This window comes from Thermobia domestica, chromosome 11 (genome assembly GCF_964235325.1).
Source record: "Thermobia domestica chromosome 11, izTheDome1.hap1.1, whole genome shotgun sequence".
NCBI lineage: Eukaryota > Metazoa > Arthropoda > Insecta > Zygentoma > Lepismatidae > Thermobia > Thermobia domestica.
Genome location: NC_137464.1, coordinates 84741029 through 84754769, shown reverse-complemented (window position 1 = coordinate 84754769; position 13741 = coordinate 84741029). Strand labels below are relative to the sequence as shown.

General features: G+C 36.5%; 1 protein-coding gene across 2 annotated transcripts in view; it reads left to right on the top strand.

Moving 5' to 3' along the window:
* The window catches only part of LOC145664239 (N-acetylated-alpha-linked acidic dipeptidase 2-like), a 32253-nt gene extending 21497 nt beyond the window's left edge, over positions 1-10756 (top strand). For both annotated transcript variants that reach the window (XM_081730722.1, XM_081730723.1), the window contains exons 9-10: positions 5194-5286; positions 10421-10756. In XM_081730722.1, the coding sequence (XP_081586848.1) occupies positions 5194-5286; positions 10421-10616 (289 nt within the window). In that variant the 3' untranslated portion in view covers positions 10617-10756. The remainder of the gene's footprint in view (positions 1-5193; positions 5287-10420) is intronic.
* The last annotated feature ends 2985 nt before the right edge of the window (positions 10757-13741 follow it).

Below are 13741 nucleotides of genomic sequence, written 5' to 3'. Positions count from 1 at the left end.
AGCTATCTGGAAGCTAGCAACCTCTCAGGGAGCTATACCCTCTTTTAGGGAAGGGACTATTGAATTGAAAACGAGCTATCGATAAACGGGCTATAAGATTTTATTTATTTCTTTAACTTTGTTTTACTTAACTTATTTTAGGCCTTTATGATCTTTGTGATCATAATTTAGGATTAGGGTTATAAGAAACAAATATGTAAATGAGAGATATATCAAACACATAACCTTTCACATACGGAAAACGATCCATGGTGGAAAAAGGATAAGAGAATATATAAGTAAAAATGTGAAAGGAAACAGGCGATTTACAGATGAAGGGAGATCGTAATCCATAACGAGAGTGAGGAATAAAGTGAGGTGCACGTCACGCCACAGCACAATCCACAGAGCTGTTAGAAGAACGAACGCGGTTATCCATGGGCTAGTCTAGTCTAATGAAGATGAGAAGACCCTGTTAGTAAATAATGAAATCATTGTGCAGAATATGATGGAGAAAATTTGAGAAAGATAAACACTTAAACGATACTCCTTGAGTAGTGTAAGATCGAGATCGTCAGAAGAAACTGTAAAGCAATATAATGTAAAGAGGAAATGAAGGGGGTATAACAGTAACGGGAAGGAGATGCGTGAAGGGAGAAGTAATGCATTGCTGTAAAGAGGAGAGGCTGGTGACATGTAGTGTTGCGTTATTAATTTTGTACGGAGGACTTCGAGATGGTATCTGAGAATCGGAAAGGAGATTAGAGAATAGTCACAAGTCATACTGTGACTCGCGTCGTTCCAAAATAGCCAGTTTGTCACAACATGACGAAGGTGTGGAAATTCAAGGAGGAAAATCATATGTGATAACAGGTCTAAGAAGCATTTTATATGTATGCAGAACAAGATGTGGTTTTAGGACCCAGATAGTGCATATTAATTGTTTCAGTAAATTCAGACGGTTGTAAGCTTTAGTTTTAACATTGTGCAGGTGAGGTTTCTATGTGAGATGATGATCGAAAATAATGCTCAAGTATGTAATAGTTCTGGTTGGAATGATAGATATATTATTTATAGTCAGTAACAGAAGAGATCGATTTCTATGATTTTTGTACGTTTACGGGGCAGTATGAAAATGATGGCTTGAGTTTTTGAGACATTTGTCCTGAGTTTCAACTTAGAGCACCAGTGGGTAAAATCATTAATGGCTTCCTGCAATGAAAGATTGAGGGTTTGAATAGTTGATAAGAAAGTGAGAAAAGCAGTATTGTCAACATAATGAAACAGATGAATGTTTTGTGGTAGCTGTGGAAGGGCGACAACAAACAAGATGTCTAACAGGGGAAAGAGTGGAATCTTGAAAAACCCACACATGCGAAAAAAGGAATGGTACAGTTGTTCGTTAATAGTGATATATTAGATGCAACAGACGAGAAAGTGATACATGATTCGGATGTATGCTCTTGGAAGCTTAAAATGAATGAGTTAGTAAATGAACGCTATATGGCAAACTTTGTCGAATGCTTCTTCAACATCGAAAAGAAGGCAGCATGGGTTAATAGAATTATAATGATGGTTATTAGTGTAGTGAGACGATGGAGTTGATCATTAGTTGAAAAGGACGGGCGGAATCCGAGTTGGTAAATTGGGAATAGTTGGCGGTCTACTAAATATGAATGCAGGATTTCACAAGAATTCGTCTAATATCTTGCCAACGGGTAGATGTTAATTGTATGAGCCGATAAGAAGATACATCAGATGGTAGTTTATTAATGTCTTACAAGAAAACTCTTGAGTGCGAGGTAGGAAGTGCAATCTCTAGTAAGGCTCATTTGAAAGTGTAGTGTGAACAAGATGACAGGAAAAATATTAGCTGCTAATGACTTACCATGTGCATCAGGAGGATAGTGTCCAGGAGGTGCAGAGATCAATCTTCTATAGGATCTATGTATTACAATTCACAAAATGGACTCTTCGACATTCACGAAATGTTCAAAAGAAATCATTAACTTGCACCATGAACACCGACTGAAAACTGACGCGCCACAGTGATCACAAATGTTCGCACCATCAAGATCGAAAGCGAACTTCTTGGGAGTTACAAACCGTTCAAGACGTTCAGCTAGGTATTCACTTTTAAAGAATTCATATAAAATCATATTGATATAACGAGGAGATGAGAACTGATAGAATGTGATGGCACCCGCTACACCAATATGATTCTATATGCATTCATTAAGAGTGGATACTTAGCTGAACGCCCTGAACGATTTGTAACTCCCAAGGAGTTTACCTTCGATCTTGATGGTGCGAACATTTGAGATCACTGTAGCGCGTCATTTTTCAGTCGGTGTTCATGGTGCAAGTTAATGATTTCTTTTGAACATTTTGTGAATGTCGACGATGTCCATTTTGTGACTGTAATACATATATCCCGTAGAAGGTTGATCCCGGGCACGTATTTTCTGTCGCCCTTCTGGTGCACATGGTGAGTCATTAGCAGCTAATATTTTTCCTGTTATCATTGTTCACACTACACTTTCAAATGAGCCTTACTAGAGATTGCACTTCCGACCTCGCACTCAAGGGATTCCTTGTTAGAAACATGAGTGTCTTTGGTGCTTTCTAGTCCTTAGGGAAAACCCTGTGCGTAATATGAAAGTCTATATATGAGCACCAGAAGCGTAAGTAGTATAATGGGGTTCATATGTCAGTAAATGATGGTGTCGAAGCCTAGAGGGGTATTTCGTTTTCATTGAATGGCAGAGGTGATCTCCGAAATTGTGATGGAACTAGTAATAATATGTTTGAGGAGTACATGAGATATGTGAGGCTGAAGGAATCGAGAGTTAAGATCGACATGGTCGACTCGATGAGTGGTATGTGGAGCCTCGGACTCGGAGAGTGTGAATGTAGCCTGGAGTAATCAGCAAAAACATTCACTTTGTCGGTGTCGGAATAAAGGGTCACATCCTGTAGAAGAATCGGGTATGGAGTCCTGTTGTGCTTGCCACAGAGAACCACGAGGCGTTTCCAGTAGAGAATAGGTAGAGGCGTGTCGGAGAGTTGGTTGCAAGTTTTCGCCCATTGTTGTAATTTGTAAACGGAAGTGCAGTTGTGACAGTTCTCTGAAGTTGGTGATGAAGTCAGAGTCTCAGGATTACGTGTCCATACAAATTCTTGGCAAGAGTTTCGAGACCAACGTACTAGAGGTAGATATTTTGGTGGGAGTTCGAACGGTAAGGAATTGATTCAGACTGTGGAATGTAAATAGCAGACGCCTTTACTATCAACCTGGTGCGAGAGTTCGTCGAGTGTAGATGCAGATTGATATTTTTCCAGTGCGTTTAAGATGTAGAAGTGATACCGATGCCAATCTGCTTTGCCGCATGGGATGATAGGCGTTGTAAATGTAATGATTTAGACCTGAACGATATGTGAGCTTGATCGCTGCTAATTAAATCAACAGCATCGATAGTGCAACGAAGAAGTATGGTGTTGGAAGCTATAGCTATATCCGGAATGGGACAAAAAGTCATGAGGTATGAGAAGTCCAGGGCTCACATATAGTTTGGCAAGAGTGAGACCGATATTTTTCAAGTGCAGTGTGGTGATGTCGTGTTCAGGTAGATATAATAAAGAAGATAGGAGAAACCGGAACGGAATGGTATAGCGAAAATCTCTTTCAACTTCACCGTTAGCTTTGCAGGCTTGTATTCAATTATCATGATATGGGCATGTTGAAGGATGGAACATGATGTGTCTGGTTCGAGAAAGGTTTCATTTAAGAGAAAAGCAGTGACCTGTTCTTCCATTAAGAGAGTTTCATAGATGATTTTTTTTTCAATAATTGAACTATGTTGACAAACAAGAAAAAGAATCTTATAGTGAGTACCATTACACTGATGTTTCAAGTTTAGTTCTGTGAAAGTGAACATAGTTATAAGAATATGTGGTGTACAATTATATGTGAAAAGTAGATTTTGCAACGACAATGATGCGAGGTAGGATATGGGGAGATGAAGAGGATTGATATTTTGTAAGGTGAAAGCGACAAATTTAAGTAATTTGCTAACGGTCACAGGATCGCCAATGATGGATATGTAAATGTGCCAGAAGTTTGCAAAGCAACAAGTTGGGGGTGGGACTTCTGTGCTAAGGATTTTCTCTTACACTTTTAGCTATAGGTGGGGTGTGGGTCAATACAGGTAGGACACTTTAGAGATGGTTACATGTTTGAATATTCTCGAATTTGATGAGGTCCAGAACAATAGCCGCAAACAGTAGAAAGTTTACAACCAGAATTGTGATGAGAGTTCTATTGCTACTATTCTTCACAGTGAAGTGGTAAAGGCGCATGTGAGCGGGGAGGCTCAACATGGTGCTTATGTTTATAGATTAGTGGTCCACGGGTTTGTAGGATGTCAATCGTGCCTTGTGATGAAGTGAGTAGGTGGCATAAGCGTTGTGACGTATATGAACAACTTGTTGATAGTGTGCCCTTCGTACTGAAGTTCTTTCTGAACTAATGTGGTGAACTTAGGATTAATGGCTTGTGAGAGAGGAACGTTTGGCAAGTATTTTAAAAGTTGGATAATGAAAAATTTCTCGTTAGAATACTTGGTATCAAAATAGTGGAGCAAGAAAGAATGAAGCATTAAAAGAGTTGATATTGAAGATGAAAGGCTGACATAAGATGAATGATTAATGTCCGATGGCTATGTCTCCATGTCTGAAATATGTGAAATATTCTTCAGCTGCTTGATATTATCAGCATACAATTTGACCAGCTTTGTCATATAATTGGCTGTAATTCCTTAGTTGGCACCATCGCTTCAAATCAACTGATTGAAAAGATATGTTAACGTAAAAACTATGACACGACAGACAGTAATTTCAGTTCTTGCGTATTTGAGTTATTATTGCAATTGTAGGTCCATAGATTAAACAAGCTATTTTTGTCAGTTTTATAGCGAATATTATTCTATCATATCAAGGACGTGGGAGGCAAATGCCCCATCTGAGTGAAAAACATTTTAATAAATTGTATACTATTAAAAATCGTTAAACCCTTATATCGGTAGAAAATCTCCCCCCTCCGGCAAAATCTGATATGACGTTACTGTTTGCACATTCGTCTAATGTATTCAGTGAACTCCCATTTTGAATGGGTAAAAATATCAAAACCTGGTTAATTTATGTTTTTCTTTCTAGTTTGCTTCAAGTACGAGAAATAAACGATCGACTGATGTCTTTAGAAAGAGCGTTTATTATTCCATGGGGACTTCCAGGAAGAGACTATTATAAGTAAGTTTATTTTCGTCATTTATTTATTTATTTATTTATTTATTTATTTATTCATTTTTAGTAAAGACAATTTCGCACATAATCGTATTTAAGAAAGGAGGAGGAGTACAACCCATTACCATTACCTGGTTCTGTACCCTTTGAATTCACTCGTTAAGGATTGAAACTCAATCACTTCTTAACGTATAACTATTTTTGTGTGAAATTATATCCAGAAAATTCGATTTTTCCATAATAAATGGATAGAAGTAAGTAGAAACGTCAACTCTAATTCAAGAGCATTTCGTAAGCTTTCCGTTTTAAAAGTCGTTGATCTGTTAAGAAAAATGTTAACATAATGTTCCTCAAGCTTCAAATTATAATTTTTGTACACTGTAGAATTAAACTTGCCAGACTCGTACATTTGAAAATTAAATTCAGAGAAAAGGAAGACTTTTTCAATTTATTTTATTACCTAAATAGTCTGTTCATATTTTCACAAAACCAATAAATAACATTAGAATCTAAAGGATAGTCCTAACTTGTTCCCGACCCGTTATGAGATGGCAGAGGAGCTCTGGTTATTAGCTTTCACGAGTTCGTACAAACACTTGATGAGCATGATGACATTTTAAACATTGACGTTTGCTTATCAGCATATATGATTATACCGATACTGCCAACTCGGCTTAATCTTCAAATAATATTTTTTAGTGTCGACCAGCCATCTGGTGCAATACACCCGACCATATCATGAGCTTGCCGACATAGGAGAATGAGTACTGTCACAGAAGCTTCGCCACGTTCTTGTCTTCCCTTTCTGTGAAATTAACACCTATGCTTGCTTTTAAAATCCTATTCTTTCACCGCGTTTCTTTTGGATTATTTCCAAGTACATTCGAGGGAAAATAGTGGTAACTTAGAAACAGTTTCGATAGAGACATTTGGCGAGAAAAAAAGACCCATAATGATTATATATTTTATGTCAAAAATGGTTTGATTGTAAAGAATCGTGAAATTGTAAAAATTATTAATAATAGTATGGTAATATTTGTAAAAGATAGAGAAATTGTAAAAATTAGTAATAATTAAGACCCGAATTTATATGTAAAAACATATTTCTTTTTAAACACAAAGTCCAAAACAAATGCTATTATCCCAATTAAGAGTCTGTAAGTTTAAAGTACAAATTTTATTTCACGTAAAAATACATATTTTTAATAATTTTCCGTTATGTTATTCTAAATTTCACAACGAATTGTTTTTTTTTTTTCTCGAAAGAAATTAACATCGGAAAAAGAATAGGATATATGAATCTATCCATCGTATTTACAAGCGATTTCCCACCTGCGGAAACAGCGTCTTCATAAATCCAAACCCTTTATCCTAAGGTGGACTAGTTAGTGCCAAATGGGGGGAAAATTTCGTAAAATCGGCAACTAGAATTGAGTTTTTCAAAGAAACAAATCCCGATCTTTTACTTCCTCCAAAACAGGTACTCACGCGGTGGGGTATCTGGCTTAATGCAGTATTGTATTACACGAAAAATTTTGAAGCATATGTATCTGAAGTAACTAAACTAAATCCAGATGATGCTTCATCCATTAAAATTGTTCAAAATTAGTAAGTGACAAAGGTTTGAAATGTGATTTGGCTTTCATATCTACCAATTTCGGTTTCTTGACTCACACTATAAAGAAATTGGAAACTACGAGAAATTTATTGAGTACTACTGTTAAAAAATACAGTGCTTTGAAAGTTGAAGTCATAAGAAAAAAATTAAGGATTTGTTTGAGAAAAACATTGGCTATAAAAGCTTATGTAAAATATCTGAAGTATTGGAAGGTCAAAACATAAGTGAAGTTGATGGTGTGGATATTTGAGATATATCCCTTTTCATATAAGCGAGGTTAACATCATGTGATGTAGAACATTCCTTTTCTCAATATAAGGCATTATTTCGTGACATTAGGAAGGTTTACGATGAGAAATTTGAAAAAGACGTTAGTAATTCACTACAGTCCCCATGAAATTTCGACATCTGACGAATAGGAGCTATTGGTGAATACCAGTATTTATTTTTTTCTTGTTTTGGGCGTTTTTCCATACTTTTCTTTGTTATATTTTGTTAAGTATTTTTCAATTTTCAGCAAATATTTTTAATTTTTTTTTGGCACATAAAAAATAAATATTTTACAGTTTTTTAGCACAAAAATCCGGGCCCTAATAATAATAGTATAGTAAAATAAACTAGTGAGGTATACTCACATTCAGAATAAAGATTTCAAACTGAATGCTTTTTGCATGAAGATGCAAAGACAGCAGAAACACGCATCTGCAAGGGGTGTCATCGGCTACTACCTTTACCCCGACGAAGATTGCCATCCAAAGTTTTGTTAAGTGACTTTCATTCCAATTTGGTGGAGTTAATGCAAATATCATCAAAATATTTCACTTCCAGACACTAGTGTGCCACTTTGCACCGTGGTTATGTATATATGAAGGACAAAAAATTGCCGGAAGATAATTATCAGAGGTCATGAACCGTTCTGGTGACGCAATCAGGATGGTTGATGAGTCGAGAGACATACATAGTCATAAATGTGAAGATCCGTTTAAATGATCATTATCTCCATAACCAATGACAATATTGTAATGTTTCAATACACCATTAGAAATATCTTGAATTAGGCTACAATACTAGTTGAGTAACTCTTTTTGTAACACCAATGAATAAGAAGTTATAACTGCGAAAATTTGGAAGTAAATGATAAGGGAAACCGGCCAAATATCAGACACTTTTTGAAATCTGTAATCGCTGTAGAGAACCTACTAAAAATGACAAGAAATTGGTTATAGTTGGCAACATAACAGGTTAGTTCTTTTCTTCCAAATTTTTGCCTCTATAACTTCTTAACCGTTCTTGTCACACACACATACACACTAAATATTACTAAACCTTTTAGTAGCTTAATTGAAGATCTTTCAAATGGTGTATTGAAACATCATATTATTATGATTGATAATGTAGATATGATCACTTAAAGAACCTATGTCTCCCGGCCATTTTGGTGGTGTCATCACAGAGGTTCATGACCTGTGATCAAGTGTCTCTCGGGAGATTTTTATTCTTTGGTATGTACAGTCAGCGACAAAAGTTCTACAGGTAATTTATAAATCATCTGCATATTAAGATAATTTATAAATTGTCTGCATATTACTGCAGGTAATTTAAAAATACCTGCATATTACAACAAATGACATATTAGCTGTCTAAAAAGTACTGAGCTTTGGGAGAATAAAATTAAGAATACATTCGTTATTATTTGAAAATACCATTGTGAAACCACATATGCACTATTTTGTTTGCTCACTTTGTATAATTTTCACGGTATCACCATAAACTCCTCGCTATAGAATTTCTGTGGTTCCAGGTCAAAAAATGTGATACTTACGTGGTTTTCAGAGGTTTCTTTTGAAACTAACTTAACACCATTTAGAAAATTCTGCACGGAATGAAACAAATAATATGCTGACTGTGCCTGGTCAAACCTATACGATGTATGTATTAAAACTCTCAATTTCTGACGGGTAGTTTCTGGCGTTTTTCAGCGTGATAGACACCCTTTCTGTTGACTAATCCCGGCCGCTTCTTTTGAAGTGCTAGGTGCACTTGCGCTAATTATTGACACTACAGGTCTAAGTCTATCGTTCTGCTAACGGCAGAAGCTCGTGATGCACGATATCTTTCCAAACCCATCAAACACACAACATAAGCTTCCTGGGTATCAATGTGGGCTTTTTGCAACAGACTGTGGAGCTTCTTCTTACTTCGACCACTATATTTTTCGCACATTATTATCGTGGGTTATCAACTTGTCATCACTCGTCATGAAATGTCGTTGAAATGGTTCGAGTTTGTTGCGTCTCAGTACAAGGTCACAGACGGAAAATCGATCCAATAAATGTTTCTGTGATAGATCAGTGACACCCAAACGTTCCGCTTCTTTTTACTTAGTAGCCAGGTTTCTTTAAATGGTTTAAAACTCTTTGGTGATAGATGTTTAGGTCATTGATGCTGTCATGACTGCTGACATGTCGGTCTTTGTCGAATTTGGACACAATATCATCCATTGTTGCTGTGATTAGCCGCCCACTGTGAGGAGCATCTTGGACATAGAAATTTGCAGAACGAATGCGATTGAATCCCTGTTTGGCTGTTGCTTTTGATAATGTATCTTGCTCATAAATAGCACAAATTTCTTCATGGGCTTGCGTAACATTTGTGTTTTTGGGTCGAAATGAAATTGTAAAATGTAGCACAGTTTTGCAGAAAGTTCACTCATATTCATGCTGTAATACCTTCCAACACTTCCTGCACATCTATGAGGGAGAGTCTGAAAGTAGGTTTCCTCAGGCGATTGAGGACAGAGGTGGGGATGCAAGACCAAAAATAGCATGTGACATTAAAGACCATAAGTATTTTTATTTTTCCACATAAGTACCACCTACATTGAGACATTTGTCATACTAGTCTATAAGCTTCAAAAACCCTTCCAGGAAAAATTCAGGGTTCTGCATACGGAAGAAGCATCGAACAACTTCTGTCTTCAGCATTGCTTCCAAAGCTCCTGCCGCTGAGAGTTTTGTTCAAAACCGGAAACAGATGGAAGACACTGGGTGCGAGATCAGAACTGTATGGCGGATGGGCAAGGCTGAAAACGAGAGGGGAAACTTATTTTCTTACTCCCCCCGTATTTTTAACTGTCAAGTGTCAAATGACGTTAGGTCTGACCTAATGCAACTGAGATTTTGGACGCTAACCCCATTTCGTACGCAAAAGGCCCAATACTTTTTAGATGACTTGATAGATTATTTAGTGTCAAATTTCATTGAAACGAAATGAAAGGGAAATTGCTTATTTCCTTTAAGCTGCAGGAGAAGAAAATATTAATGAAGATGAATGATTACAAAAGAATTGATTAATGAGAATGTAAGAGGAAACGGTAGAACCCCGAACAGAGCTATGAACACGATGTTGCCCAACATTGAATCATCTCAAAATTGTGTTTTTGGAAGAGTCCTGTTCTTCCATTCATCAATATATAAACAAGTGACCTTATAGGTAATTATATTATTTAACTTTCTATTTCAGCCATATTGTATTTGCACCAAGTTCAACAGATACTTACGCAGGTGTTGCGTTTCCTGGATTATCAGATCTCTTATATGGAATTACATCATTGCCAGAAGCAGAGCAAGATCAACGCTGGGAGCAGGTGAAAAGCCATTTAGCAGAAATGATTTACTACGTCAAAAGTGCCACTTTAGTATTACGAAATGATTTATAAGAGAAGCCGAGACTTGACTCTCCTGATGTATCACATGGTTTCAATCGAAACTATGGACTAGTCAGAAGATTTACGAAGTATTACAGAATGTTGTATTGATTTTAAAATACGTAGATCAATAAATTATTGCAAGACAATAAGATATATTATTCTTTATATCCATTTTCAACCAGGCGATTGATATCAGAATAGTAAATATTCACGTGAGCATTGAAATAGATCAGCAGTTAATAGTTCTTTTACAAATTTCATGTGTTTTGAACTTGGCTAATGCTTTTAAACAATAACAAAACTGAAGTAACATTAAAGAATAACAACAAAGAACGGTATCAAAACAAACGGTGAATAAAACCAGTGAAACAAAATAGTCAGTATATCGTGGATATACATATTTATCGCCAATGGCTCAGCCACAACAGCGGCGCAATTCTATCTTCAACATTGGGGGACAGGCAAGACCGCTCTTATAATCTTTTTTTTTTTTTTTTTTTTTTTAGCTATGATCAAAATGTTTATGAAGTTGAAAAACAATGCTCTAGAAGGCCAGTGGAGCAGAGTTGTCTTCAACATTGGGAGGAGGGCAAATTTGGGGCTTATTCTGGCGGGGACATTTATTTCATCTCACTTTCCTTTGTGGCAATCGGACTCAAATCATCACATTTCATCCCTAAAAAACACATTTCAAATCGGATTATTGGGGTGACAGTTCCCCCCAGTTCCAAGATTGGATGGGAAATGTCCCCCTCATCCCCCCGGGATTTGCGTCAGTGGCCACAAATGAGAAGCACTGCATAGTGTCCCCTCCTAAAAGGGAAGAGGGGCCGCTGTGGTTCAGTAGTAGAGCGCTTACATCCAGTGGGTGGGATTCCTGGTTTGATCCTAGCTCGGGCCAAGTAAGCTTAGTGGTGAATAAACACAGTATGAGTGGATTTTTCCGTCTCCACCTACTTTCTTCATTCCATCAGTTCATTTATTTTTCATTATCATCGTCTCCTGTAGCCTAAACGGCATAAACGTTAGACGTAAAACCTTAAAGATTGTTTATTCCTAAAAACCAAAGGCAACGTTTTATTTTCGTCACTCCTGGGTATACTTTAGAGTTGTACCTATTACACTACATACAGTTCTACTAAAATTTTTAATTATTATATAAAATATGTTTATTTCTATTCCGCGTCATTTGATACCTGATGTTTATTTACTGAAAATTTTACAATTATTGGCGTTTAAAAGGGAAAATATCCAAAGATGAGACATATACAAATCAATAGAACTTGCTTGAATCAATAGCTGAACAAAATGATAGACATGACTGGGGGCACCCATAGTGAAAATAGGTTATCAAAAACACTAGGCCTACTTCAGGATGGGAAGCATTACTTTCTTGGAAATTTATGCAATTTGTTACTTATAATTACTATTTGGATAATTAATAACAATTTTCTTTTGCATTTATAGCACATACTGGTGAGAAACCTGGTGCGCCCATAGAACACTAATAATAGTATAGAAGACAAGACAAGACATGACTGTAAAAGCTCATGACTGAAATTCGATCATGTGGTTCGGATTCTACGTTAATCAGTAGGTCCACGTCTCATATAGCCTCGTTGCTGAACGGGACGCTAAACTAAAATCAACTTAACTCAACTGAAATTCGAAAAAGAAGAGAAAAAAGAATTTCTTTGTAGATTGTAACACAAATAGAGGGATGGTAGGCAAATGGCGGATAATAATCTAGTTTGTGTATAGTAGTGAAAGTGTAGTGCGATTACAATTTGGTTACGTGTGGTGTATAGAGCGTTATATTTACTGTCGTGTTTTTTTTCTGTGTTCTGGTTCATTATTACTGTTTTTTGTGCATATATTGTGTTATTTTATTCATGATTCACATATTACTACAGCATGTAATCACGATGTGTTTTGGCCTCGTATAATTTACTTGCAATTTTTATATTTTTTGGTCTAGTCTTTGCTCCTTCTTCAAGATGGAGAAGGATGACAATGCTGATGCTAATACTGCAGATGTTACTAACTATATTGCTATGGAAATACAAGTACCTTTGGATTCACCTACCTCTACTCCTACCAATTCTTCCTCCACTTTAGCGGTTTCGACTAATATTCAGTCTACTTCTACACCTTCTTCCAATCAGAAATCTACTATTATGCTTCCAGCCGATAATCAGAATCTGCATTTTCTCCATCCTGATAAGAATTTATACAAACCTACTGACCTTGCACCGTATGTTGTCTATGTGAAGTCTACTACAGAAGATTTAGGTAAAAAAAAAAAAAAAAAAAAAAACATCCAATGTCCATCAGCCGCAAATTTTACTTGGCTGAAATACCTGGTATTCTTAATATTAATATCATTCGTAGAAATTTAATTAAACTTACTTTTCAATCAGGTCAGGACGCCAATAATTTTCTGGATCATGACATTCTTCAACATAACAAATGGGAAGCATATATCCCTAATCATGTTTTGTATGCTACAGGCATTATCAAAGACGTTGACACGGACATCATAATGGATGACTTATTAAAAGATAGTAAATGTGACCTCCCGATTACCTCTGCACGTAGGATCTTTCGTTATGATTTCACAAAAGGTCGGCAGCCTACTCGCTCGGTTGTCATAACATTTGATTCCCAAACGTTACCTAAAGATATTAAAATTTATTATCAATCAGTTCCAGTTGAAACATATATTCCAAGCATCGGTCAATGCAAAAATGGCTGCTGGAAATACGGACATATTGCCCGTTCCTGTAAATTAAACCATAAATTATGTAAAAATTTTGGTTCTAATCATGTTGATGGTACTGGATATTATGCTCGTGACCTTCACTGTATTAACTGTGGTGCTTCACATGCCGCGGATTATGAACAGTGTGCGGAACAACATAGACAGAAACAAATCATGCAACTGATGGCAGTACAACGACTTTCGTTCAATGAAGCAAATAGACTTGTTAGCAAGGTCACAACAATAGCTTCATATACTCCGTCCTTCTCCGCAATACTGTAGGATCCTTCTACCGAACCTAAGAAATATACTAATCTTCCTTCATCTCATCCCTCAGCTGGTGATAAAGTGTCTACCACACACACGAAAAAAA